The sequence below is a fragment of the Oncorhynchus masou genome, chromosome 24 (assembly GCF_036934945.1).
Source record: "Oncorhynchus masou masou isolate Uvic2021 chromosome 24, UVic_Omas_1.1, whole genome shotgun sequence".
Lineage (NCBI taxonomy): Eukaryota > Metazoa > Chordata > Actinopteri > Salmoniformes > Salmonidae > Oncorhynchus > Oncorhynchus masou.
Window position 1 is genome coordinate 34,532,227 of NC_088235.1, and position 26,916 is coordinate 34,559,142.

A 26,916-nucleotide genomic window follows, 5' to 3' on the forward strand; every position below is an offset into this window, starting at 1 on the left:
ATAGCCTTAGTGCAGTGGGCAGCTGGGAGGAGGTGCTCTTATTCTCCATGGACTTTACAGTGTCCCAGATCTTATTGGAGTTTGTGCTACATGATTCAAAGTTCTGCTTGAAAAAGCTAGCCTTAGCTTTCCTAACTGCCTGTGTATATTTGTTCATAATTTCCCTGAAAAGTTGCATATCATGGGGACTGTTCGATGCTAATGCAGAACGCCACAGTATGTTTTTGTGCTGGTCAAGGGCAGTCAGGTCTGGAAAGGACCAAGGGCTATATCTGTTCCATGTCCTATATTTTTTGAATGGGGCATGCTTATTTAAGATGGTGAGGAAGGCTATTTTAAAGAATAACCAGGCATCCTCTTCTGACGGGATGAGGTCAATATCCTTCCAGGATACCCGGGCCAGGTCGAATAGAAAGGCCTGCTCGCTGAAGTGTTTTTGGGAGTGTTTGACAGTGACGAGGGGTAGTCATTTGACCGCAGACCCATTTCGGATGCAGGCAATGAGGCAGTGATCGCTGAGATCTTGGTTGAAAACAGCAGAGGTGTATTTGGAGGGCAAATTGGTTAGTATGATATCTATGAGGGTACCCATGTTTACGGATTTGGGGTTGTACCTGGTGAGTTCATTGATAATTTGTGTGAGATTGAGGGCATCAAGCTTAGATTCTAGAATGGCCGGGGCATTAAGCATGTCACAGTTTAGGTCACCTAGCAGCACGAGCTCTGATGGGGCAATCAATTCACATATGGTGTCCAGGGCACAGCTGGGGGCAGAGGGTGGTCTATAGCAAGAGGCAACAGTAAGACACTTGTTTCTGGAAAGATGGATTTTTAAAAGTAGAAGTTCGAATTGTTTGGGTACAGACCTGGATAGTAAGACAGAACTTTGCAGGCTATCTCTGCAATAGATTTCAACACCACCCCCTTTTGCAGTTATATCTTGTTAGAAAGTTTTATAGTTAGGATTGGACATTTTAGGGGTTTTGGTAGACATGCTAAGCCAGGATTCAGACACAGCTTGGACATCCGGGTTGACAGAGTGTGCTAAAACAGTGAATAAAACAAAGTTATGGAGGAGGCTTCTAATGTTAACATGCATGAAACCAAGGCTTTTACAGTTACAGAAGTCAACAAATGAGAGCACCTGGGGAGTATGAGTGGAGCTAGGCACTGCAGGGCCCGGATTAACCTCTACATCACCAGATGAACAGATGAGGAGTAGGATGAGGGTACCGCTAAAGGCTATCAGGACTGGTCTTTTAGTGCGTTCAGATTAGAGAGTAAAAGGAGCAGGTTTCTGGGCATGAGAGAATGGATTCAAGGCAAAATGTACAGACAGAGGTAAGGAAGGATGTGAGTACATTGGAGGTAAACCTAGGCATTGAGTAATTATGAGAGAGATATTGTCTCTAGAGACGTTTAAACCAGGTGATGTCACCGCATATGTGGGAGGTGGAACTAAATTGTAGGTTAAGGCATATTGAGCAGGGCTAGAGGCTCTATTGTGAAATAAGACAATAATCACGAACCAGGACAGTAATGGACAAAGACACAGCGATTCACACAGCTAGCAGGCCGGGGCTAGCAAGCTAGCAGACCAGAGCTAGCAATCTCGCTGACCGGGGCTAGCAAGCTAGCAGAAGGGCCATAGGGGGACATCTCGATGGAGGAAAGTCTGTTTTGGTCTCCGCGTGCGGTGACGTCTATAGACCAGTCGTGATGGATTAGTAGTGTTCCGAGTAGTAGAGGGGTCCAATTTGCAAAATAGGTGTAGTGGGCCAAGAAATTGGCCGATGGATCTATACAGCTAACAGTTCAATATAATCTAGCCAGCTAGCAGCAAGCAGGCCGTGGCTAACGGTTTGGCATTCAGGGGACGGCGTGATGTAGAGGCCAGTTGAGTACCCCCTCGAGCAGATTTCGTCGTAGTCCAGTCGTGAAGGATCGGCGGGGTTCCGTACCCATACCGGCAGTAGAAGCGGTCTGGGTATTGTAGCCCAGGAGTGGCTGATGGGCCTCTTTAGCTAGCCGGGAGAAAGGACCTAGCATGGGCTATCTCCAGGCTAGTTGGTGCTCGCTCCGACGTTAGCTAGTACTCAGATAGCAGCTAGCTAGCTGCGAAGATCCAGGTGAAAATGTCCAGAGCTTGCGGTAGGAATCCGGGGATATGGAGAGAAAATAGGTCCGGTATGCTCTGGTTTGAGTCGCGTTGTACAAACTGGCGAGAGCTTTCTGAGCTAAAGGTTGGCTGATGACCGCTAGAAGTGGTTAGCTGACTACTAGCTAGTAGCTAGTGAGCTGGCTAGCTTCTGTTGGGGGATTCCAGATTCGAGGTGAATAATACTTTAGAAAAAACAGATCCGCACCACATTGGGTGAGGGGGGTTGCAGGAGACTGTTTTGAAGTTGAGTTTTAGAAAAAAATGTAAAAAAGATATTAGAAGAAAAATATATAAAACTATTTTTACATGGGACACGACAAGACAACAAGACGAGGACAAAAGACATCTGACTGCTACACCATCTTGGAATTGATGGAGCGAGAGAGGGAGAAAAAAAAGAGAGAGAGAGAGAGAGAGAGTGAGATAGAGAAGGGGACAGAGAGATGTAGTGCACTATCAAATCTAATTTTATTGGTCACATACACATGGTTAGGAGAAGTTCATGCAAGTGTAGTGAAATGCTTGTGCTTCTAGTTCCAACAGTGCATTAATATCTAACAAGTAATATAGTAACAATTCCCCAACAACTACCTAATACACACAAATCTAACAAGTAATCTAACAACTCCCCAACAACTACCTAATACACATAAATCTAACAAGAAATCTAACAACTCCCCAACAACTACCTAATACACACAAATCTAAAGGGGTGAATGATAATATACACATGTAAGTATATGGATGAGCGATGGCCGAGCAGCATAGGCAAGGTGCGGTAGATTATATAAAATACAGTATATACATGTGATATGAGTATGTAAGATATGTAATGTTATTAAAGTTATCCATTTATTAGTGTCCAGTGGTTGGGTCTCAATGTAGGCTTACTGCCTTACTGAGTTAGTGATGGCTGTTTAACAGTCTGATGGCCTTGAGATATAAGCTGTTTTTTAATCTCTCAGTCCCAGCTTTGATGCACCTGTACTGACCTCGCCTTCTGGATAAAAGCAGTGTGAACAGGCAGTGGCTCGGGTGGTTGATGTTCATTTTGGCTTTCCTGTGGCATCGGGTGCTGTAGGTGTCATGGAGGGCAGGTAGTTTGCCCCCGGTGATGCGTTGTGCAGACTGCACCGCCCTCTGGAGAGCCTTGCATTTGAGGGCGGTGCAGTTGCTGGGTTTAGGGCGCCTTCTTCACCACACTGTCTGTGTGGGTAGACCATTTCAGTTTGTCTGTGATGTGTACGCCCAGGAACATAAAACTTTCCACCTTCTCTGCTGCTTTCCCTTCGATGTGGATAGGGTGCTCCCTCTGCTGTTTCCTGAGGTACACGATCATCTCCTTTGTTTTGCTGACATGGAGTGAGAGGTCGACTTCCTGACAACACACTCCGAGTGCCCTCATCTCCTCCCTGTAGGCTGTCTCGTCATTGTTGGTGATCAAGCCCACTACTGTTGTGTTGTCTGAAAATATGATGATTGAGTTGGAGGCGTGCATGGCCACACAGTCATGGGTGAACAGAGAGTACAGGAGAGGGCTTAGCACAAACCCTTGTGGGGCCCCAGTGTTGAGGGTCAGCGAAGTGGAGATGTTGTTTCCTACCTTCACCACCTGGTGTTGACCCATCAGAAAGTCAGTGTGCAGTGTGATGGTGATTGCGTCATCTGTGGACCTGTTGGGGCGGTATGCAAACTGAAGTGGGTCTAGGGTGGCCGGTAAGGTGGGTCTAGGGTAGCCGGTAAGGTGATATGATCCTTGACTAACCTCTCAAAGCACTTCATGATAACAGACGTTATATTTGCCTTCTTGGGTACAGGAACCATGGTAGCCATCTTGAAGCATGCAGGGATAACAGACTGGGATAAGGAGCAATTAAATATGTCTGTAAACATACCAGCCAGCTGGTCTGCGTATGCTCTGAGGACGTGGCTAGCGATGACGTCTGGGCCAGCAGCCTTGCGAAGGTTAACAAGTTTAAATGTTTTACTCACGTCAGCCACTAAGACGGAGAGGGGGGGCACAGTCTTTGTTAGCGATCTGCGATGGTGGCACTGTATTATCCTCAAAGTGGGCAAATAAGGCGTTGAGTTTGTCTGGAAGCGTGACGTCGGTGGCTGTTTTTGTTTTTGTCGTCCGTGATTTCCTGTAGACCCTGCCACATACGCCTCGTATCTGAGCCGTTGAATTGCGACTCCACCTTGTCACTGTACTGGCATTTCTCTTGTTTGATTGCCTTGTGGAGCGAATAACTACACTGTTTCTATTCAGCCATCTCTCCAGATCTCTTCCATAGTTAAATGCGGTTGATCGCGCTTTCAGTTTTACGGTTTCTGGTTAGGGTAGGTTTTAATGGTCACAGTGGGTACGACATCTCCAATGCACTTATTTATAAATGCATTCACCGAGTCAATGTATAGGTCAATATGGTCGTCTGAGGCTGATCGGAACATATTCAAGTCCACGTGATCAAAGAAATCTTGTAGTGTGGCTTCCGATTGGTCAGACCAACGTTGATTGGTTCTCGACACTGGTACATCCTGTCTGAGTTTCTGCCTATAAGCCGGGTTGAGCAAGATGACATAATGGTGGGATTTGCCGATGGGAGGGCAGGGGAGGGCTTTGTATGCATCGCGGAGGTTAGAGGAGCAGTGGTCGAGAGTATTAGCCCTATGTGTTGTGCAATCAATATGCTGATCAAATGTATGTAGCATTGTTCTCAAATTTGCTTTGTTAAAACCCCCAGCTACAGTAAATGCAGCTTCCGGGTATATAGTATCCAGTTTACATAGAGTCCAGTGAAGTTCCTTGAGGGCCATCTTGCTGTTCGCTTGAGGGGGGGGGGGTGTACACAGCTGTGACGATAACTGACGAGAATTTTCTTGGTAGGTATTATGGCCGACATTTGACTGTAAGGAATTCTAGGTCGGGTGAGCAGACATTTGACTGTAAGGAATTCTAGGTCAGGTGAGTAGACATTTGACTGTAAGGGATTCTAGGTCGGGTGAGCAGACATTTGACTGTAAGGGATTCTAGGTCTGGTGAGCAGACATTTGACTGTAAGGAATTCTAGGTCAGGTGAGCAGACATTTGACTGTAAGGAATTCTAGGTTGGGTGAGCAGACATTTGACTGTAAGGGATTCTAGGTCGGGTGAGCAGACATTTGACTGTAAGGGATTCTAGGTCTGGTGAGCAGACATTTGACTGTAAGGAATTCTAGGTCAGGTGAGCAGACATTTGACTGTAAGGAATTCTAGGTCTGGTGAGCAGACATTTGACTGTAAGGAATTCTAGGTCAGGTGAGCAGACATTTGACTGTAAGGAATTCTAGGTCGGGTGAGCAGACATTTGACTGTAAGGGATTCTAGGTCGGGTGAGCAGACATTTGACTGTAAGGGATTCTAGGTCTGGTGAGCAGACATTTGACTGTAAGGAATTCTAGGTCAGGTGAGCAGACATTTGACTGTAAGGAATTCTAGGTCGGGTGAGCAGACATTTGACTGTAAGGAATTCTAGGTCGGGTGAGCAGACATTTGACTGTAAGGAATTCTAGGTCGGGTGAGCAGACATTTGACTAAGGAATTCTAGGTCAGGTGAGCAGACATTTGACTGTAAGGAATTCTAGGTCGGGTGAGCAGACATTTGACTGTAAGGAATTCTAGGTCAGGTGAGCAGAAGGACTAGAGTTGTATGTTGTTATGATTACACCAAGAGTTGTTAATCAAATACACCCTTCCTCTTCCCAGAGAGGTGTTTATCTCTGTCGTCAAGATGCATCGAGAAGCCCGGTGGTTGAACCGATTCCGACAATATATCCCGAGAGAGCCATGTTTCCGTGAAACAAAGAATGTTTCAATCTCTGATGTCTCTCTGGAAGGCAACCCTCGCTCTAATTTTGTCTACCTTGTTGTCAAGAGACTGGGCATTGGCGAGTAGTATACTCGGGAGCGGAGAGCGATGTGCCCGTTTTCAAAGCCTGACCTCCATCTGCCCCTTCTGCATCGCCATTATTTTCGGTCAGCTGCTGGGGTTAGATCCATTGTCCTGGGTGGTGGTCCGAAGAGAGGATCTACTTTGAGAAAGTCGTATTCCTGGTCACAATGTTGGTAAGTTGACAATCTTATATCCGTTAGTTATTCCCGGGTGTATATAACAAGACTTAAGATTTCCAGGGGTAACAACGTAAGAAAAGATACATAAAAAAACAAAATACTGCATAGTTTTCCAGGAACCCGAAGCGAGGAGACCATCTCTGTCGGCGCCATCTCACCTCATGTAGGGAATAGGGTGGAGCAGGCGAAAGACAAAGGCCAAGAGAAAGAACGAGCAAAAGAGCAGAGAGAGGAACTATTAGAGAGATTGAGAAAGAAATGATCGGCCAAACAGAGAAAAGAGGTGGAGGAAGGACAGCATAGAAGCAGTAAAAGACAACCTTACTTGAGAAATTGCCGGCACTCACAATGGAAGGGCTCTCAAGATGTTTTCAAAGTGTTCTCACAAACACGGATGTTACACTTGGCTGGCTCTTACAGCCCACTAGTAATGTTCTCACAGCCCTCACTACATTCCTACATCGTTCTTCCTTCCCCTGTCACATCAGAATAGACACACACATGCGCGTGCACAATCCCTGTATACACACGCCCTTTCCCACCTACACCCACGTTGTTGTTTAACAGGATGGATTGTCTAAATAACAGAGGGTGAGTGGGTCGGAACGACGGTAAATAAACAACCAAAGACAGGGAAAAAAATATGAATATCCATAAGAGTTGTGTCATACCCAGGGTCTGCATGGTTTCCCTTGCTGCTTCTAGGAGGCTGCTCTGCATCCCAAATGGCATCCTTTACCTTTTGAGTGTTTGAATTGTACAAGATTAATGTTTGAATTGTACCAGATAAATGTTTGATTTATACCAGATAAATGTTTGATTTATACCAGATAAATGTTTGATTTATACCAGATAAATGTTTGATTTATACCAGATAAATGTTTGAATTGTACCAGATAAATGTTTGATTTATACCAGATAAATGTTTGAATTGTACCAGATAGGGGTTATTTGGCTTGTAAACATAGTAGAACCCTTTTTGATGCTATATATAACACTTTGTTGAATGTTCAATAAAGAACCTTGCTCCTAAGGTTCTATAAAGAACCATTAAAAAAGGTTCTGTATAGCACCCCAACAAATGTCTGCGATGGTTACAACCCTTTTTGGGGCTATATAGTACCCTTTCATATGGTTCTTCATATAACCTTTATGGAGAATCTTTCTATAAAGAACCTTTCTCAATCGTAAAGGTTCTTTGTAGATCCTTTTGAAGAACCATACAGGTTTTTTTATTCTGGCCAGTCATATTATATTGTTAATATTCCATCAGGATTATGATTGTGTTAATTGATTAGTTGAATCAAGTGAACTACCTCTGGAACAGCTGGGGGTCCCTGAGGAGAGAATTGAAAACCACTGGCATGACGCAGGTTCTCTGGAACCCTGCAAGCAGTGGTGTAAAGTACTTAAGTAAAATTGCTTATTAAAGTACTACATAAGTAGTGTTTTGGGGTATCTGTACTTTACTTTACTATTTATATTTTTGACAATGTTTAGTTTTACTACACTACATTCCTAAAGTAAATAGTGTACTTTTTATTCCATACATTTTTTTCCTGACACCCAAAAGTACTCGATACAATTTGAATGCTTAGCAAGGACAGGAAGATGGTCCAATTCAAGCACTTTTCAAAAGAACATTCCTGGTCATCCTACTGCCTCTAATCTGAATGGCATGCCAAGATATACCAGAGATAAGGGACTGTTGATATTGCATCCCCACAACTCAAAGGCCAGTTCACCAGATTGAAAGAAAAAAAAAAAAATGTTTTTTGGTTCAAGGCCTCAAGAACTGTTGTCCCCTTAAGTTGATCATCTGTTTGCATCTGCCAATTTATTGGCTGTCCAGTATCCTGACAACCTGCCCCCAGAGCTTTCTATACAGTTATTCTCTTTCTGTAATGGGGTGCCAAATGAAATCACCACCAGTTTTGGAATCCTGAAATAGGGAATAGGCGGTCATTTGGGACTCAGGCAAATAGAAAGATCCAGTTTGCAATTGGTTTGTTTTCTGTTTACAGCTCAGGGCTCATTGTGTTTTCCCTAGTGAGACCCTGTCATATTGAACACATGCGTATGTAATCTCTTTCGGTTTGTTATATTTTATTTACAGTCTGTTTTCTGTCCTTTCATTGGCTTGCCAAGGAAAAATCAAGAAGGCATAGTCAACATCCGTAGGGGAATGCTATGCTGTACATTCAGTGCCTTCATAATGTATTCACACCCTTTGACTTTTATGTTTTATTAAATGTAGATGTTTTTGTCTCTGGCCTACACACAATTATGTGTAAGGTCGCTTACTCGAGCAGTGACACAGATTCAACCACAAAGACCAGGGAGGTTTTCCAATGCCTCGACAAGAGGAAAACCTATTAGTAGATAAAAAATAAAAAAATAAAATTAATATCCCTTTAAGCAGTGGTTCCCAACCAGGGGTACTAGGACCCCTGAGGGTACTTGGCCTATCCACAGGGGGTACACAAGAAGAGTCATGAGATCATAGGCTTACTGGTAAAATGCACATGATGGGGTACATCAGGGTACTCCGGGTAGAACACAATTCAGTTGGTGGTACAGCAACCGAAAAAGGTTGCGAACCACTGTCTTTGAGCATAGGGAAGTTACTAATTACACATTGGATGGTGTATCAATACACTCAGTCACTCCAAAGATGTCCATCCTCAGTTGCCAAGTAGGAAGGAAACTGCTCATGGATATCACCATGTGGTTAATGGTGACTTTTTAAACAGTTATAGGAGTTTAATGGCTGTGGTAGGAGAAAACTGAGGATGGATCAACAACATTGTAGTTACTCCACAATACTAACCTAATTGATAGAGTGAAAAGAAGGAAGCCTGTACAGAATAAAAATATTCCAAAACATGCATCTTGTTTTCAACAAGGCACTGATGTAATGCTGCAAAATGTGTGGCACAGCAACTTACTTTTTTGTCCTGAATATAACTTGTTATGTTTGGGGCAGATAAAACACATTACTGAGTACCACACTCCATATTTTCAAGCAGAGTGGTGGCTGCATCTGTTATGGGTATGCTTGTAATTGTTAAGGACTGGGAAGTTTTTCAGGATAAGAAATAAACAGAATGGAGCTAAGCACAGGCACAATCCCAGAGGTAAACCTGGTTCAGTTCGCTTTCCACCCGAAACTGGGAGAGGAATTCATATTTCATCAGAGTTGCTTACCCAATCAAATCAAATCAAAGGTATTTATACAGCCCTTCTTAGATGAGCTGATATCTTAAAGTGCTGTACAGAAACCCAGCCTAAAACCCCAAACAGCAAGCAATGCAGGTGTAGAAGCACGGTGGATAGGAAAAACTCCCTAGAATGACCAAAACCTAGGAAGAAACATATAGAAGAACCAGGCTATGAGGGGTGGCCAGTCCTCTTCTCGCTGTGCCGGTTGGAGATTATAACAGAGCATGGCTAAGATGTTCAAATGTTCATAAATTACCAGCATGGTCAAATAATAATAATCACAGTAGTTGTCGAGGGTGCAACAGGTCAGCACCTCAGGAGTAAATGTCAGTTGGCTTTTCATAGCCGATCATTGAGAGTATCTCTACCACTCCTGTTGTCTCTAGAGAGTTGAAAAAAGCAGGTCTGGAACAGGTAGCACGTCCGGTGAACAGGTCAGGGTTCCATAGCCACAGGCAGAACATTTGGAACTAGAGCAGCAGCACGGCCAGGTGGACTGGGGACAGCAAGGAGTCATCATGCCAGGTAGTCCTGAGGCATGGTCCTTGGGCTCAGGTCCTCCGAGAGAGAGAAAGAAAGAGAGAAAGAGAGAATAGAGAGAGCATACTTAAATTCACACAGGACACCGGATAAGACAGGAGAAGTCCTCCAAATATAACAAACTGACCCTAGCCCCCTGACACATAAACTACTGCAGCATAAATACTGGAGGCTGAGACAGGAGGGGTCAGGAGACACTGTGGCCCCATCCGATGATACCCCCGGACAGGGCCAAACAGGAAGGATATTACCCCACCCACTTTATCAAAGCACAGCCCCCACACCACTAGAGGGATATCTTCAACCACCAACTTACCATCCTGAGACAATGCCGAGTATATCCCACAGAGATCTCCGCCACAGCACAACCCAACGGGGGGCGCCAACCCAGACAGGAAGATCACATCAGTGACTCAAAACACTCAAGTGACGCACCTCTCCAATGTACAGCATGAAAGAGCACCAGTAAGCCAGTGACTCAGCCCCTGTAATAGGGTTAGAGGCAGAGAATCCCAGTGGACAGAGGGGAACCGGCCAGGCAGAGACAGCAAGGGCGGTTCATTGCTCCAAAGCCTTTCCGTTCACCTTCACACTCCTGGGCCAGACTACACCCAATCATATGACCCACTGAAGAGATGAGTCTTCAGTAAAGATTTACAGGTTGAGACGGACTTTGTGTCTCTCACATGGGTAGGCAGACCATTCCATAAAAATTGAGCTCTATAGGAGAAAGCCCTGCCTCCAGCTGCTTGCTTAGAAATTCTAGGGACAATTAGGAGGCCTGCGTCTTGTGACCGTAGCGTACGTGTAGGTATGTACAGCTGAACCAAATCAGAGAGATAGGTAGGAGCAAGCCCATGTAATGTTTTGTAGGTTAGCAGTAAAACCTTGAAATCAGCCCTTGCATTGACAGGAAGCCAGTGTAGGGAGGCACTGGAGTAATATGATCACATTTTCTGGTTCTAGTCAGGATTCTAGCAGCCGTATTTAGCACTAACTGAAGTTTATTTGGTGCTTTATCCAGGTAGCCGCATTGCAGTAGTCTAACCTAGAAGTAACAAAAACATGGATACATTTTTCTGCATCATTTTTGGACAGAAAGTTTCTGATTTTTGCAATGTTACGTAGATGGAAAAAAGCTGTCATTGAAACAGTCTTGATATGTTCATCAAAAGAGAGATCAGGGTCCAGAGTAACGCCAAGGTCCTTCACAGTTTCATTTGAGACGACTGTACAACCATTAAGATTAATTGTCAGATTCAACAGAAGATCTCTTTGTTTCTTGGGACCGAGAACAAGCATCTCTGTTTTGTCAGTTTAAAAGTAGAAAGTTTGCAGCCATCCACTTCCTTATGTCTGAAACACAGGCTTCTAGCGAGGGCAATTTTGGGGCTTCACCATGTTTCATTGAAATGTACAGCTGTGTGTCATCCGCATAGCAGTGAAAGTTAACATTATGTTTTCGAATGACATCCCCAAGAGGTCAAATATATAGTGAAAACAATAGTGGTCCTAAAACGGACCCTTGAGGAACATCGAAATTTACAGTTGATTTGTCAGAGGACAAACCATTCACAGAGACACACTGATATCTTTCCGATAGATAAGATCTAAACCAGGCCAGAACTTGTCCATGTAGACCAATTTGGGTTTCCAATCTCTCCAAAGAATGTGGTGATCGATGGTATCAGATGCAGCACTAAGGTCTAGGAGCACGAGGACAGATGCAGAGCCTCGGTCTGACGCCATTAAAATGTAATTTACCACCTTCACAAGTGCTGTCTCAGTGCTATGATGAGGTCTAAAACTAGACTGAAGCATTTCGTATACATTGTTTGTCTTCAGGAAGGCAGTGAGTTGCTGCGCAACAGCCTTTTCTAAAATCTTTGAGAGGAATGGAAGATTCAATATAGGCTGATAGTTTTTTTAATATTTTCTGGGTCAAGGTTTGGCTTTTTCAAGAGAGGCTTTATTACTGCCAATTTTAGTGAGTTTGGTACACATCCGGTGGATACAGAGCCGTTTATTATGTTCAACGTGGGAGGGCCAAACACAGGAAGCAGCTCTTTCAATAGCTTAGCTGGAATATGGTCCAGTATGCAGCTTGAAGATTTAGAGGCCATGATTATTTTATCATTGTGTCAAAAGATTTAATACTAAAACACTTGAGTGCCACTCTTGATCCTAGGTCCTGGCAGTTTTGTGCAGACTCAGGACAGCTGAGCTTTGAAGGAATAAGCAGATTTAAAGAGGAGTCCGTAATTTGCTTTCTAATAATCATGACCTCAACGAAGTTCATGAATTTATTACTGCTGAAGTAAAAGCCAACCTCACTTGGGGAATGCTGCTTTTTAGTTACCTTTTCGACAGTATCAAAAATACATTTTGGATTGTTCTTATTTTCCTCAATTAAGTTGGAAAAATAGGATGATGGAGCAGCAGTAAGGGCTCTTCGATACGGCATGGTACTGTCTTTCCAAGCTAGTTGGAAGACTTCCAGTTTGGTGTGGCCCCATTCCGTTCCAATTTTCTGGAAGCTTGCTTCAGAGCTAGCGTATTTTCTGTATACCAGGGAGCTAGTTTCTTATGAGAAATGTTTTTAGTTTTTAGGGGTGCAACTGCATCTAGGGTATTGTGCAAGGTTAAATTGAGTTCCTCAGTTAGGTGGTTAAGTGATTTTTGTCCTCTGACGTCCTTGAGTAGACAGAGGGAGTCTGGAAGGGCATCAAGGAATCTTTGTGTCGTCTGTGAATTTATAGCACAACTTTTGATGCTCCTTGGTTGGGGTCTGAGCAGATTATTTGTTGCAATTGCAAACATAATAAAATGGTGGTCCTATAGTCCAGGATTATGAGGAAAAACATTAAGATCCACAACATTTATTCCATGGGACAAAACTAGGTCCAGAGTATGACTGTGACAGTGAGTATGTCCAGAGACATGTTGGACAAAACCCACTGAGTCGATGATGGCTCCGAAAGCTTTTTGGAGTGGGTCTGTGGACTTTTCCATGTGAATATTAAAGTCACCAAATTTTTTTAGATTATCTGCTATGACTACAACGTCCAATAGGAATTCAGGGAACTCAATGAGGAACGCTGTATATGGCCCAGGAGGCCTGTAAACAGTAGCTATAAAAAGTGATTAAGTAGGCTGTATAGATTTCATGACGAGAAACTCAAAAGACGAAAACTGCATTTTTTGGGGGAAATTTAAATTTGCTATCGTAAATGTTAGCAACACCTCTGCCTTTGCGGGATGCACGGGGGATATGGTCACTAGTGTAACCAGGAGGTGAGGCCTCATTTAACACAGTAAATTCAGGCTTAAGCCATGTTTCAGTCAGGCCAATCACATCAAGATTATGATCAGTGATTAGTTCATTGACTATAATTGTCTTTGAAGTAGAGGATCTAACATTAAGTAGCCCTATTTTGAGGTATCACAATCTCTTTCAGTAATGAAAGGAATGGAGGAGGTCTTTATCCTAGTGAGATTGCTAAGGCGAACACCGCCATGTTTAGTTTTGCCCAACCTAGGTCGAGGCACAGGCACCGTCTCAATGGGCATCGCTGAGCTGACTACACTGACTGTGCTAGTGGCAGACTCCACTAAGCTGGCAGGCTGGCTAACAGCCTGCTGCCTGGCCTGCACCCTATTTCATTGTGGAGCTAGAGGAGTTAGAGCCCTGTCTATGTTGGTAGATAAGATGAGCGCACCCCTCCAGCTAGGATGGAGTCCGTCACTCCTCAGCAGGTCAGGCTTGGTCCTGTTTGCGGGTGAGTCCCAGAAAGAGGGCCAATTATCTACAAATTCTATCTTTTGGGAGGGGCAGAAAACAGCCTTCAACGAGCGATTGAGTTGTGAGACTGTGCTGTAGAGCTCATCACTCCCCCTAACTGGGAGGGGGCCAGAGACAATTACTCAATGCCGACACATCTTTCGAGCTGATTTACACGCTGAAGCTATGTTGCACTTGATGACATCTGACTGTTTCATCCTAACATCGTTGGTGCCGACGTGGATAACAATATCTCTACACTCTCTACTCTCTACTCTCTACACTCTCAGAGCTAATGGTGGGAAGCTTCGGCGTGTCAGGCCCCGTAACGGGAGGAGTAGAGACAAGAGAAGGCTCGGCCTCTGACTCCGACTCGCTGCTTAATGGGGAAAACCGGTTGAAAGTTTCTGTCGGCTGAATGAGCGACACCGGTTGAGCGTTCCTACAGCATTTCCCTCCAGAAACAATGAGAAAGTTGTCCGGCTGCGGGACCGTGCCAGGGGCTTTATACTAGCGTTACTATCTGTACTTACTGGTGGCACAGACGCTGTTTCATCCTTTCCTACACTGAAATGACCCTTGCCTAAACGATTGCGTTTGAAGCTGGGCTTGCAGCACAGCTATCCTCGCCATAAGGCGATTGTTCTCCTGTATATTATGAGTACAGCGACTGCATTTAGAAGGTATCATGTTAATGTTACTACTGAGCTTCGGCTGTTGGAGGTCCTGACGAACCACGTCCAGATAAAGCGTCCGGAGTGAAAAAGTTGAATTAAAAAAAGTTGAGTGAGGGAAAAACCAAAAATATTGTCAGGTAGCAAAGTATGGTTGGCAACAAAACGCACAAAACGCACAGCAACACGTAAACAAGTCTGCAAGTTGTGACCGGAAATGGCATCAGCAAATGGTGGAAAATGTAGGAAAATGAGTGGAAGGCTTCTCATTGTCACATACACATGGTTAGCAGATGCAAATATGAGTGTAGCGAAATGCTTGTGCTTCTAGTTCTGACAGTTGAGTAATATCTAACAAGTAATCTAACAATTACCCAACAACTACCTAATACACAGACATCTAAAGGGGTGAATGGGAATATGTACATGTAAGTATTTGGAACGGCGGGTAACCTAGTGGTTAGAGTGTTGGGTTGCAAGATCAAATCCCCAAGCTTACAAGGTAAAATGATGTCAGTCTGTCCCTGACCAAGGTAGGTAAACTACTATCCTAGGCCATCATTGAAAATAAGAAATTGTTCTTAGCTGACTTGCCGAGTTAAATTAAGGTACAAAAAATGACTAAGTGGCATGGGCAAGGTGCAATAGATGGTATAAAAGTATACATGAGATATGGAAACATAACTAAAGTTGCATTATTTAGAGTGCATTGTATAAAGTGACTGGTGATCCATTTATTAAAGTGGCCAGGGATTGGGTCTCCATGTAGGCAGCAGCCTCTCTGAGTTGGTGATTGCTGTTTAACAGTCTGATGGCCTTGAGATAGAATCTGTTTTTCAGTCTCTCGGGCCCAGCTTTGATGCACCTGTACTGACCTCGCCTTCTGGATGATAGCGGGGTAAACAGGCAGTGGCTCGGGTGGTTGTTGTCCTGGATGATCTTTATGGCCTTGCGGAGGGGCGTGGTTTATATAGCTAAATAGCTACTCTACTGGTGCCAAAACTTGACTGTGGGGTGTCAACAAATATAACTAAAAGTTTATGCTATTCATCTATGGCACTATTCATTTGTGCCTGGTGTTAGCTAGTTAGTGGCCAGCTAGGTCTTCAGCTAGCATGGAACCAAAGGGGAGGGGGGGGGGGGGGGTCGTTGAAAAACTCTGAAGTAGTGGTCATGTTAACACATCCCAGAGATAACGTGTAGTGTCGTTTTTTAAGATAAAATCCTTTTTATATTACCAAAAAGTCTGTATAGTTGGCACCATTGATTGGAGTAATCCAGTCATTCAATTTGCAGAGAAAGGAATCCAAAAATCTACCCCTAAACTTTGTTTCAACAAGTCAAAATAAGTTTGTATTAACTCCTCAGACACCTTAAAATGTAATCAAACTATAATATATCTTTTGGAAAGAAGTATGTTCAATAGGAAACCAATTTTAGCAGGTGCGCAACTTCATCATGGCGTGTGAAGACACACATTTTTCAAGACTGTGTTCTCATACAAAAACTCTTATTTCTTATTAGTTTTTTAAATTCTCATGTACCGAATAAATCGCATGTTGCATTTTATAGCAAGTGTTTCCATGGTATGTCTATGTGCACTCTAGCCAACAGAGCACAGATGGTGGAGATACATAGAAATATCACATTTTCAACTCCAATGATGGTTTTCTCAACAAAACAAATGCATTATATAGCAAGTGTGCACACTTCTGCATTGGCACATGCGCTCTAGATACAGATACATCTGCATGCTGTTGGCTAGAGTGCACATATAGCCTACGTGATAAGATTACTGTGGACAAAAGAGCAAGATACATTTTTCATTTGTCAAACAGCAGCCAAGCATCAATGATCATGTCACCTGAATAAGACCCTCGCTATTTATTAGAAAGGAGCATCAAGCTCATCACCTTGCACTTTCACCACTCTGTGAAGTTCATCATAATTGATTTAATCTGTAGCCTAATAAACTACATGCTTCCCCGAAAAGTTGTAGTGGACCACACAACATGTCCACACAACATGTCATCGGGTGGCTCCAAGTTCACTTTGATATGAGGGTTATTATATCAATATTTGCTCATAAAAGGGTTTCCTACATAGTTTCTTGCATATTTAATTTTACAGACACAAAATGTTCCCACCTTGTCAAGCGTGTTTTATTTTGTCCTCATTTGGAAATTTTGCCCGAAAAATGTGCTGTTTCCATCAAGTTTATCACATATGCATAGTCACTCCATTGGCCCGACCAACTAGTGCTCCCGCACATTGGCTAACCGGGATATCTGCATTGTGTCCCGCCACCCACCACCCACCAACCAGTTTACACTACTGCTACTCTCTGTTCATCATATATGCATAGTCACTTTAACCATATCTACAAGTACGTACTACCTCAATCAGCCAGACTAAACGGGGTCTGTATGTAGCCTCGATACTTTAATAGCCTCACCACTGTATAGCCTCACTACTGTTTTTCACTGTTGTTTTTATTTCTTTACTTACCTATTCTTCAACTAATACCGTTTTTGCACTATTGCTTAGAGCCTGTAAGTAAGCATTTCACTTTAAGGTACCTGTTGTATTAGGCGCACGTGACAAATACACTTTGATTTGATTTGATGCCTGTCATGACATTTTTTATTTAACATGTACTTTACTCGCATAAAACTAATTCACTAACAAATTCAGTCATGTGGTAACTCTATAATTCTCATGAAAGCCAACGCACTCTGGGAAATATGCAAAAACGCTTTGCATAAAGCAGTGTGCTAATTCAATAGTGTCTATATGGGTCCACACTTTAGTGTTAATTTAACACTGGGGAATTGTCTGTGTAGGACACAATCACATGGCGATCATTCTGTTAGATTACATTCTCATATCAAGGCATAAAACAAGATATGTATCTGCAACATTTATTATCAGAATGTTATATAGTTTATCAGATACATCTGCACGGGTTCAAGGTTTAGAAGTAGCATTGGAAAGATTGTTATCTTGGGATAGGCATTTTGGTAGATCTTACTGATGTATTCAAAACATGTTTCTCTATAAAGGCAAAGGTTCAACAACGTGAGATAAGGGTCATATAATTCCCTGGGTAAACCTGAGCAATGGGGTGTAAGAAAAAGACAGCTTATGATTCTGTCCTTGGTCAAGCTTAAATTCATTTCCTCAACATTTAAGCTTTTTGTTGTTGAATATTGATTACTAACCTGTTAACAGTTGATGACAAATAAAAGCTCACTTTCATGTGATCAAAATATGTTTCTCTATTATGAAGCCAAAAGTACAAAATACTAATGTAATTCCATTGGTAAACCTACTTAATGGGGAATAGGAACAGTTTATAATTCTGTCCAAGCAGCATTCACATTTTGAATATCCTATGTTGTTCTGCACATAAATGTTCTGTCAATAAATTATAAACATAAAGGCTTACTCTCATAGGATCCCTGGTCCTTCTTGGGAACCAGCATCTGGCGAGTGACCTCCAGGGACCCATCGTTGACCTCCGGTTTAATCCCCAGGAGGTGGCACATCAGCGGATACACGTTCACCGTCTCAAAGGGTCCCACAGCCAGGTTCTTCTGGAAGTCAGGCCCCACAGCTCTGAAGAACGGCTTCATGTCCATCATCTGGTTATCATAGCCATGCTCTCCCTTGTTGAACTGGACTGGGAAAAACTGTACAGATGATAATGAAAGAGTGCTTATAGGGTTTTAGTGCAGAGATTGCAATGGTTTTTGGTAACAGAACTTCAATGCATGCCATCAAGACAGTATGAAGAGAGTTTGTTCTGACCACATGACCTGATCAGGAAAAATTATGCCCGTCTCCTGAGTAGCGTGTATAAAGAACAACAATATAGTAATGTTAGGACACTGTTTCGGCACACTCACGCCATTGATGACATATCCTTGATCAGCAAAGAGAATCAGGGGCAGGAGGCGAGGGTGGTTACTATAGTGAAGCCTACCAGGCATGTCCTCCTTCTTATACACATGCAGGTGAGGGTGGCCCCCTTTCAGGGCCTGGTACACCTTCTCCAGCATTCCTTCTCTGGGAAGAAGCATTCCTGTTGGTCCATAATCTACCAGTTGGAACTTGATATCCCGGAAGTCAAATCCTGGAATCTTGGACAGGATGATCTCGTCGACCAGGCCATTCCGGACAACAGTGGTCATTCCGTGATCAGCAGTGATAATGATGTTGAGCCGATCAGACAGGCCGTGATTCCGGGTGGTATCGCGGATGTATCCCACGGTCCGGTCCACTTGTTGGACCATCTCCTGGCGCTCCGGGGATTCTGGTCCATACTTGTGTAATACTTGAATAATTTTGCACGCCCAGTTTTTGATTTGTTAAAAAGTTTGAAATATCCAATAAATGTTGTTCCAATTCATGATTGTGTCCCACTTGTTGTTGATTCTTCACAAAAAAATGTCTGAAATGTGGCAAAAGGTCGCAAAGTTCAAGGAGGCCGAATACTTTCGCAAGGCACTGTAGCTTGGCCCAAAGTCTAGTTAAAGCTAGTGTGGTAGCAGCAAGGCTCCTCAAGCCTCTCTCTGGGTGTACAAAATGGCATCCTATTGCCTACATAGTCCACTACTTTTGACCAGAGTCTCTGGTCAAAAGTAATGTACTATATATGGAACAGAGTGCCATTTGGGATAGCCTATGTCTCTTTGACTCATTTGGACTCCTGTGTGGTGCAGTGGTCTAAGGCACTGCATCTCAGTGCTAAAGTCATCACTACAGACATCCTGGTTTGAATCCGGGCTGTGATTGTGAGTTGCATAGTGCGGTGCGCAATTGGACCAGCGTTTTCTGGGATTGGCAGGTGTAGGCCGTCATTGCAAATAAGAATTTGTTCTTAACTGACTTGTCTAATTAAATAAAGGTTACATTTTAATAAAAAAAAATGTACTATGAGCCACTTGTCATTCCTCTCTCTGTTACCATGGAGACCTGCTGTATGGCATGATAGCTTCACCACTGAGGAATATATTCCATATGTCTTCCCTCTCTGGTCTCTTATTGAAGGAGAAACATATTTAATGAAGGAAGGAGGAAGTGATGGAGGGAGGAAGTGATGGAGGGAGGTATACAGAGAAAGAAACGGAGGGAGAGAGAGAGAGACAAGAGAGAGAGCAGGAGGGAGAGAGAAGAGAGAGAGAGCAGGAGGGTGAGAGAAGAGAGAGAGCAGGAATCAGAGAGAGAGTGAGAGAAGGAGGGAGAGAGGAGAGAGAGAGACAGCGCAAGCCAGGGTCTCTGTGTGTGTCTGTTTTCTAAAAACTGCTTGGCGATGAAAGACCATCTCTCCATCTGGTTTACACTCCTCTACATTTGTTGTTTTGTTTCTTCAATGATCTTCTCTCTTCAGGTAAAAATCTACTGGGACTTTAAGCTCTGAATTCCGAGAGTGCGTCCCAAATGGCACTCTACTCCCTATATAGTGTACTACTTTTGACCAATTCCCATTGGGACAACAGCCTCTGATCACTCAGACAACAGCCTATGATCAAATGAAACATTACATTTTTGTCTTGCTTTTAGGAGAAGAGAAAAACATCCTCAACAGAACCACTGTGGTTTGTGTGTTAGAGGTAGAGAGAGAGAGGTAGAGAGAGAGGTAGAAAGAGAGAGAGGTAGAAAGAGAGAGGTAGAGAGAGAGGTAGAAAGAGAGAGAGCGGTAGATATAGAGGGAGTGGAAGAGAGAGTATTCGAGAGAGAGAGAGAGAGGATGGACAGATGGAAAGAGAGGGAGAGAAAGGAGGTGTGTGTGTGTGTGTGTGTGTGTGTGTGTGTGTGTGTGTGTGTGTGTGTGTGTGTGTGTGTGTGTGTGTGTGTGTGTGTGTGTGTGTGAGAGAGAGAGAGAGAGAAAGAAAGAGAGAGAGAGATCTTAAAATCAACCATTAAAGACTACCAGAACCCACTGGATTCTCAAATTACATTGAATGAACGAAAGGGCAAAATCCAAACCTACCAACCCAAAATGGCCTGTGGCGTTAATGGTATCCTCAATTAAATTATAAAATATACAGACCACAAATTCCAATTGGCTATACTTAAACTCTTCAACATCATCCTTAGCTCTTCCCAAAAATTTGGAACCAAGGACTGATCACCCCAATCCATAAAAGTGGAGACACTTTTGACCCCAATAACTGCCGTGGGATATGCATCAACAGCAACCTTGGGAAAATCCTCTGCATTATCATTAACAGCAGACTCGGACAGTTCCTCAGTGAAAACAATGAACTAAGCAAATGTCAAATTGGCGTTATACCAAATTACCGTACAACAGCCCACGTATTCACCCTGCACACCCTAATTGACAAAATAACAAACCAAAGGCAGTCTTCTCATGCTTTGTGGATTTCAAAAATTTGGCATGACGGTCTGCTATTCAAATTGATGGAAAGTGGTGTTGGAGGAAAAACATACAACATTATAAAATCCATGTACACAAACAACAAGTGTGTGATTAACATTTGCAAAGAACACAAACATTTCTTTCCACAGTGCCATGGGGTGGGTGAGACAGGGATGCAGCTTAAGCCCCATTCTCATCAACATATATTTTAACAAATTGGCGAAGGCACCAGAACAGTCTGCGGCACCCAACCTCACCCTACTAGAATCTGAAGTCAAATGTCTACTGTTTGCTGATGATCTGGTGCTTCTGTCCCAAAACAAGGAGGGCCAGAAGCAGCACATTGATCTCCTGCACAGATTATGTCAGACTTCGGCCCTGAAAGTAAATCTCAGTAAGACAACAATAATGGTGTTCCAAAAAAGATCCATTTGCCAGGACCACAAATACAAATTCCATCTAGACACCATTTGCTCTAGAGCACATATAAAAATGTACAATGCCTCAGCCTAAACATCAGCGCCACAGGTAACTTCCACAACGCTGTGAATGATCTAAGAGACAAGGCAAGAAGGTCCTTCTATACGAACACAAGGAACATAAATTCAACATACCAATTAGGATCTGGCTAAAAATACTTGAATCACTTATAGAACCCATTGCCCTTTATGAAACAATTCCCAAACCTTCCATAACAAAACTATAATTATTTGACATATTGGAAATAATTAACTAAAAAACAGATCAAACTAGAATGCTATTTGGCCCTAAACAGAGAGTACACAGTGGCAAAATACCTGACCACTGTGACTGACCCAAGCTTAAGGAAAGTTTTGACCACAGGAAAAGGGCAACCAGTAAAGAACAAACACCATTGTAAATACAAACCATATTTATGTTTATTTATTTTTCCTTTTGTACTTTAACTATTTGCACATAATATGACATTTAAAATGTCTCTATTACTTTGGAACTTTTGTGAGTGAAAAGTTGAATGTTCATTATTTGTTGTTTATTTCACTTTTGTTTATTATTTATTTCACTTGGTTTGACAATGTTTATTTCCCATGCCAAGAAAGCCCTCGAAATTATTTGAATTAAAATTGAGAGAGAGAGAGAGAGAGACAAATAGAGAGAGAGAGAAAGAGAGATGAAGGAGGGATGGATGAGAGAGAGGGGGAGAAAGGAGAGAGAGGAGAGAGAATGAGAGAGGAATGGAGTGGTCATGTCTCCCTGCTCTCTTCTGTGCCACCTCTCTTCTTCCCTGTGTGTGTGTGTGTGTGTGTGTGTGTGTGTGTGTGTGTGTGTGTGTGTGTGTGTGTGTGTGTGTGTGTGTGTGTGTGTGTGTGTGTGTGTGTGTGTGTGTGTGTGTGTGTGTGTGTGTGTGTGTGTGTGTGTGTGTGGCAGTGTTTGTGTGTGTGTGTGTGTGTGCTGGTGTTTGTGTGTGTGGGTATGTGTGTGTGTGTAATCCTTCCCCCTGGCGCAGTCTGTATCCTTTGAAAATGAGCAGAGGTAATCTCCACTGGCAGGAGAGACACAGACAGTGTGGACACGTACTTGTGTGTGTGTGTGTCATCTTTCTATCCCATGTCCTCTATTAGATTGTGAAAGGTTAGGTGGTGTTTGTGATCACTCTGTGTCATGATTAGGCACCACTACCACATGTCATCATCACACACTGCAATCTGTTGACACACACACACACACTCACACACATGCACATACACACACAATGCGCCTGTACATGCGAATGAAACACCAGACACATGAAGCATACATGACAACAAAGCAAATAAAACTCTCTGGAAGGAGAGAGTGAGAGTGGAAAGGATGGATGGAGGGAGGGACAGAGAAGGATGAAGGATGAAGAAGGATGAGAAGGGAGGGAGGGAGGTAGAGAGGTATAGTGTGGTAGGGTGAGCAAGGTGGTGTGGTGTGACAGCAGTGTCTTTCAATCTGCATCCCAAAAGGCACCCTATTCCCTACATAGTGCACAAAGTAGTGCACAATAAAAGGAATGGGGTGCCATTCGGAAATATTGAAGCCAACCTGCTTCTTGTTAACAGGGATTTGTGCCATAGCAGGGGGAAGAGAGGGATGGAGAAGACGAGAAGATTAGATACATTGTTCAAAAATAGATGTTACTGAAGTAGAGGTGATCTATTTTCCCTATCCTCTCCTTCTTCTCCTCTCTTCCTGTATATTTCACTCACTCACTCACTCACTCACTCACTCACTCACTCACTCACTCACTCACTCACCAGGCAGATCGCTCAAGCTTGACTTCAAAATTGGACATCTGTCCATGTGCTGAGAATGTCGGGAAATCTATTAAGTAAGCTTGGGTTATTCTAGGGCATTGTGGACTGGGTTGTGGGATGGGTGTAATCCCATGACTCCGGATTCGAAGGTTGCGTGTTCAATATTTGTTTTAACTCTATCCTACGTTATTCGGAATGAATACCTAAACTTAATGTTTTGACCCTATCAAAAACCTTAATCATTAGCTTTGAAATTTGACTACTTAGAAATGTGAAGTTTGGAGGAATTGAAAGATGCTGAGCAGGAGGAGTCAACTGAGGGTATCAAAAAAGGACTTTGATGTTTAAAGCAACTTCAAAATTAACATCAGAATCTGAAGTCAAATTGATAAATCTGAGATCATGTCACGCACACACACACATACACAGACACACCATCCCTTCCCCAATATCTGATCTCTGACCTCTTCCTTCTCTCTCTTTACTCATGACCTTGGTGCTCTGTTTCTCTGTACTCAGTCAATTGTGTGTGTGTGTCTACAGGTTCAGAGTAAAGAAAGATCCACACCCTTCTGACTCCACCTCACATCCTGCCCCTAACAGTGAGTACTACAGTTCATATATCATGGCTGGGATTTTTCTCTATCTATGACTGGGTTACCATCTGATGTTTCAGAGAGTGTTTCCAAAAGAACTGAAGTTGTTATTGCTGTTGTGTTGTTTTGAGGGCTATAGTTTCAGTAGGCCTAGTTGATACTACTGGGAGGACGGATTGGCATAAATCATTCATTACAATTACAAAATACAACTAAGTTTGGCACACCAATATTTTGCGATGTGAATACTTATGTAAGTAAGGTATTTGCAGCATGCACTGTATACACATTTTTTTTAACAAAAAAATATGATTTATTTTTTGTATACAGTTCATGTGGAAAGTATGACTTCTTCAGCATTTTGTTATATTACAGCCTTATTATAAAAATGATGACATAAAAAAATCCTTCATCAGAACCTTTGCTTTGAGCAAAAACCAAGCCATTAGGTCAAAGGAATTGTCCGTAGAGCTCCAAGACAGGATTGCATCAAGGCACAGATCTTGGGAAGGTTACCAAAAACATTTCCACAGTGGCCTCCATCAATCTTAAAATGGAAGAAGTTTGGAACCACCAAGACACTTCCTAGAGCTGGCTGCCCGGCCAAAGTGAGCAATCGGGGGAATAGGGCTTTGGTCAAGGAGGTGACCAAGAACCAGATGGTCACTCTGACAGAGCTCCAGAGTTCCTCTGTGGAGATGGGAGAACCTTCCAGAAAGACAGCCATCTCTGCAGCACAGGATCGAGGGAAAGATGAACGGAGCAAAGTACAGAGAGATCGTTGATGAAAACCAGCTGCAGAGTGTTCAGTACCTCAGACTGGGGCGAAGGTTCACCTTCCAACAAGACAATGATCCTAAGCACATAGCCAAGACAACGCAGGAGTGGCTTCGGGACAAGTCTCTGAATGTCCTTGAGTGGCCCAGCCAGAGCCCGGACTTGAACCAGATTGAACATATTTCTAGAGACCTGAAAACAGCTCTGCAGTGACGCTCGCTATCCAACCTGACAGAGTTTGAGAGGATCTGCAGAGAAGAATGGGAGAAACTACCCAAATACAGATTTGCCAAACTTGTAGCGTCATACCCAAGAAGAATAAAGGTGATAAGCACTGTCAAAGGTGCTTCAACAAAGTACTGAGTAAAGGGTCTAAATATTTATGTAAATGTATATTTAAGTATTTATTGATATTTTGAATGAACTTTTTATTTTTTTATTGTCCTTTTCATTTGTGGTATTATGCGTAAATTGATGAGTGAAACAAACAATTGAATCCATTTTGGAATAAGACTGTAACGTAACAAAAATTTTAAAATGTCAAGGGGTCTGAATACTTTCCGAATGTACTGTATACTGAACAAAAATATAAACACAACATGTAAAGTGTTGGTCCCATGTTTCATCAGCTAAAATAAAAGATCCCAGAAATGCTCCATACGCACAGAAAGCTTATTTCTCTGAAATATGTATTTCATCCCTGTTAGTGAGCATTTCTCATTTGCCAAGACAATCCATCCACCTGACTGGTGTGGCATACCAAGATGATTAAACAGCATGCTCATTACAGAGGTGCACCTTGTGCTGGGGACAATAAAAGCCACTCTAAAATGTGCAGATTTGTCACACAACACAATACCACAGATTTCTTGAGTTTTGAGGGAGTGTGCAATTGGCATGCTGACTGCAGGAATGTCCACCAGAGGTATTGCCAGAAAATTGAATTTCAATTTCTCTCCATTAGCTTCCTCCAATGTAATTTTAGAGAATTTGGCTGTACTTCCAAATGGCCTCACAACCGCAGAACACGTGTATAACGTTGTGTCGGCGAGCGGTGTGCAGATGTCAATGTTGTTAACGGAGTGCCCCATAGTGATGGTGAGATTATAGTATGTGCCGGCATAAGCTACAGAAAATGAAAACAATTGCGTTTTACCTATGGCAAATTGAATGCACGGAGATACTGTGAAGAGATCCTAAGTCCTACCATTGTCCCATTCAACCACCGCCATCACCTAATGTTTCAGCATGATAATGCACAGTCCCATGTTGCAAGGATCTGTACACAATTCCTGCAAGCTGAAAATGTCCCAGTTCTTCCATGGCCTGCATACTCACCAGACATTTCACCCATTCAGCATGTTTGGGATGCTCTGAATCAATGTGTATGACAGTGTGTTCCAGTACCCTCCAATATCCTGCAACTTCACACAGCTATTGACGAGGGGCGGGACAACATTCCACAGGCCACAATCAACAACCTGATCAATTCTATGAGAAGGAGATGTGTCGCGCTGCATGAGGCAAATGGTTGTCACACCAGATACTGACTGGTTTTCTGATCCACGCCCCCTACCTTTTCTTTAAGGTACCTGTGGCCAACAGATGCATATCTCTATACCCTGTCATGTGAAATCCATAGATTAGGGCTTCATTTATTTATTTCAATTGACTGATTTCCTCATATGAACTGTGACACAGTAAAATCTGTTGAGTTTATATTTTTATTCAGTTATACATATACATTTAGTTAATTTAGCAGATGCTGACTTTTGATACCAATGTAGGGTGAAAGGGCCCCACAAAATTGTGAACCGCTCTAAAGTAATGATATAGATTTTATATTTTTTTCATTTTGAAAATACCAATTACAGCTTTCAAAAGTATCTTGTTACAAAATACATTGGAGTGGAGTTCAGCCCAGTGTAATACAACATACAAAATATTCAGAAGTAGTTAGAATACTTATTTCAAAAACTTGTAAGATAGTTAGATCCCTGAATGGCTGACAGGTGTATAAAAATGTTGCACACAGCCATGCAATCTCCATAAATCAATAGAATGGCCTTACTGAAGAGCTCAGTCACTATCAACGTGGCACCGTTATAGGATGCTACCTCTCCAACAAGTCAGTTCATCAGATTTCTGCCCTGCTGGAGCTGTCCTGGTCAACTGTAAATGCTGTTATTGTGAAGTGGAAACGTCTCTGAGCAATAACGACTCATCCGCAAAGTCGTTTGCGTGGAGCGCGTAAAGACGTCTGTCCTCGGCTGCAACATTCACTACTGAGTTCCAAACTGCCTCTGAAAGCAATGGCAGCACCAGACCTGTTCGCCTGGAGCTTCATGAAATGGGTTTCCATGGCTGAGCAGCCGCACGTAAGCCTAAGATCACCATACGCAATGCCA

The 26,916-nt window shown here is 42.9% G+C and overlaps 2 protein-coding genes across 2 annotated transcripts in view; one reads left to right on the forward strand and one right to left on the reverse strand.

The window, feature by feature from the left end:
- The window catches only part of LOC135512079 (RNA binding protein fox-1 homolog 3-like), a 798,827-nt gene that overhangs the window by 236,474 nt on the left and 535,437 nt on the right, over positions 1-26,916 (forward strand). Inside the window, exon 3 of the mRNA XM_064933722.1 lies at positions 23,679-23,737. The gene's annotated coding sequence lies outside the window, so the exon portion shown is untranslated. The remainder of the gene's footprint in view (positions 1-23,678; positions 23,738-26,916) is intronic.
- LOC135511377 (ectonucleotide pyrophosphatase/phosphodiesterase family member 7-like) lies at positions 3,342-18,815 on the reverse strand. Its single transcript, XM_064932910.1, has 6 exons — positions 18,398-18,815; positions 17,938-18,181; positions 4,154-4,161; positions 3,927-4,018; positions 3,712-3,834; positions 3,342-3,513 (listed from the first exon to the last, which is right to left on the reverse strand). Exons 1-6 carry the CDS (start codon positions 18,782-18,784, stop codon positions 3,342-3,344), a joined length of 1,026 nt encoding a protein of 341 aa, XP_064788982.1. The 5' UTR covers positions 18,785-18,815.

Bases quoted from the DNA above. Each gene is read 5' to 3' on its own strand.
- LOC135511377 (XM_064932910.1), bottom strand. From the start codon at position 18,784: ATGGTCCAACAAGTGGACCGGACCGTGGGATACATCCGCGATACCACC. The intron at 18,182-18,397 runs GTGAGTGTGCCG...TCATCTGTACAG, and splicing joins AAGGATATGTCATCAATGGC to TTTTTCCCAGTCCAGTTCAA. The intron at 3,514-3,711 runs GTTTGTGCTAAG...ACTCCATGTCAG, and splicing joins AACACTGGGGCCCCACAAGG to CAAAACAAAGGAGATGATCG.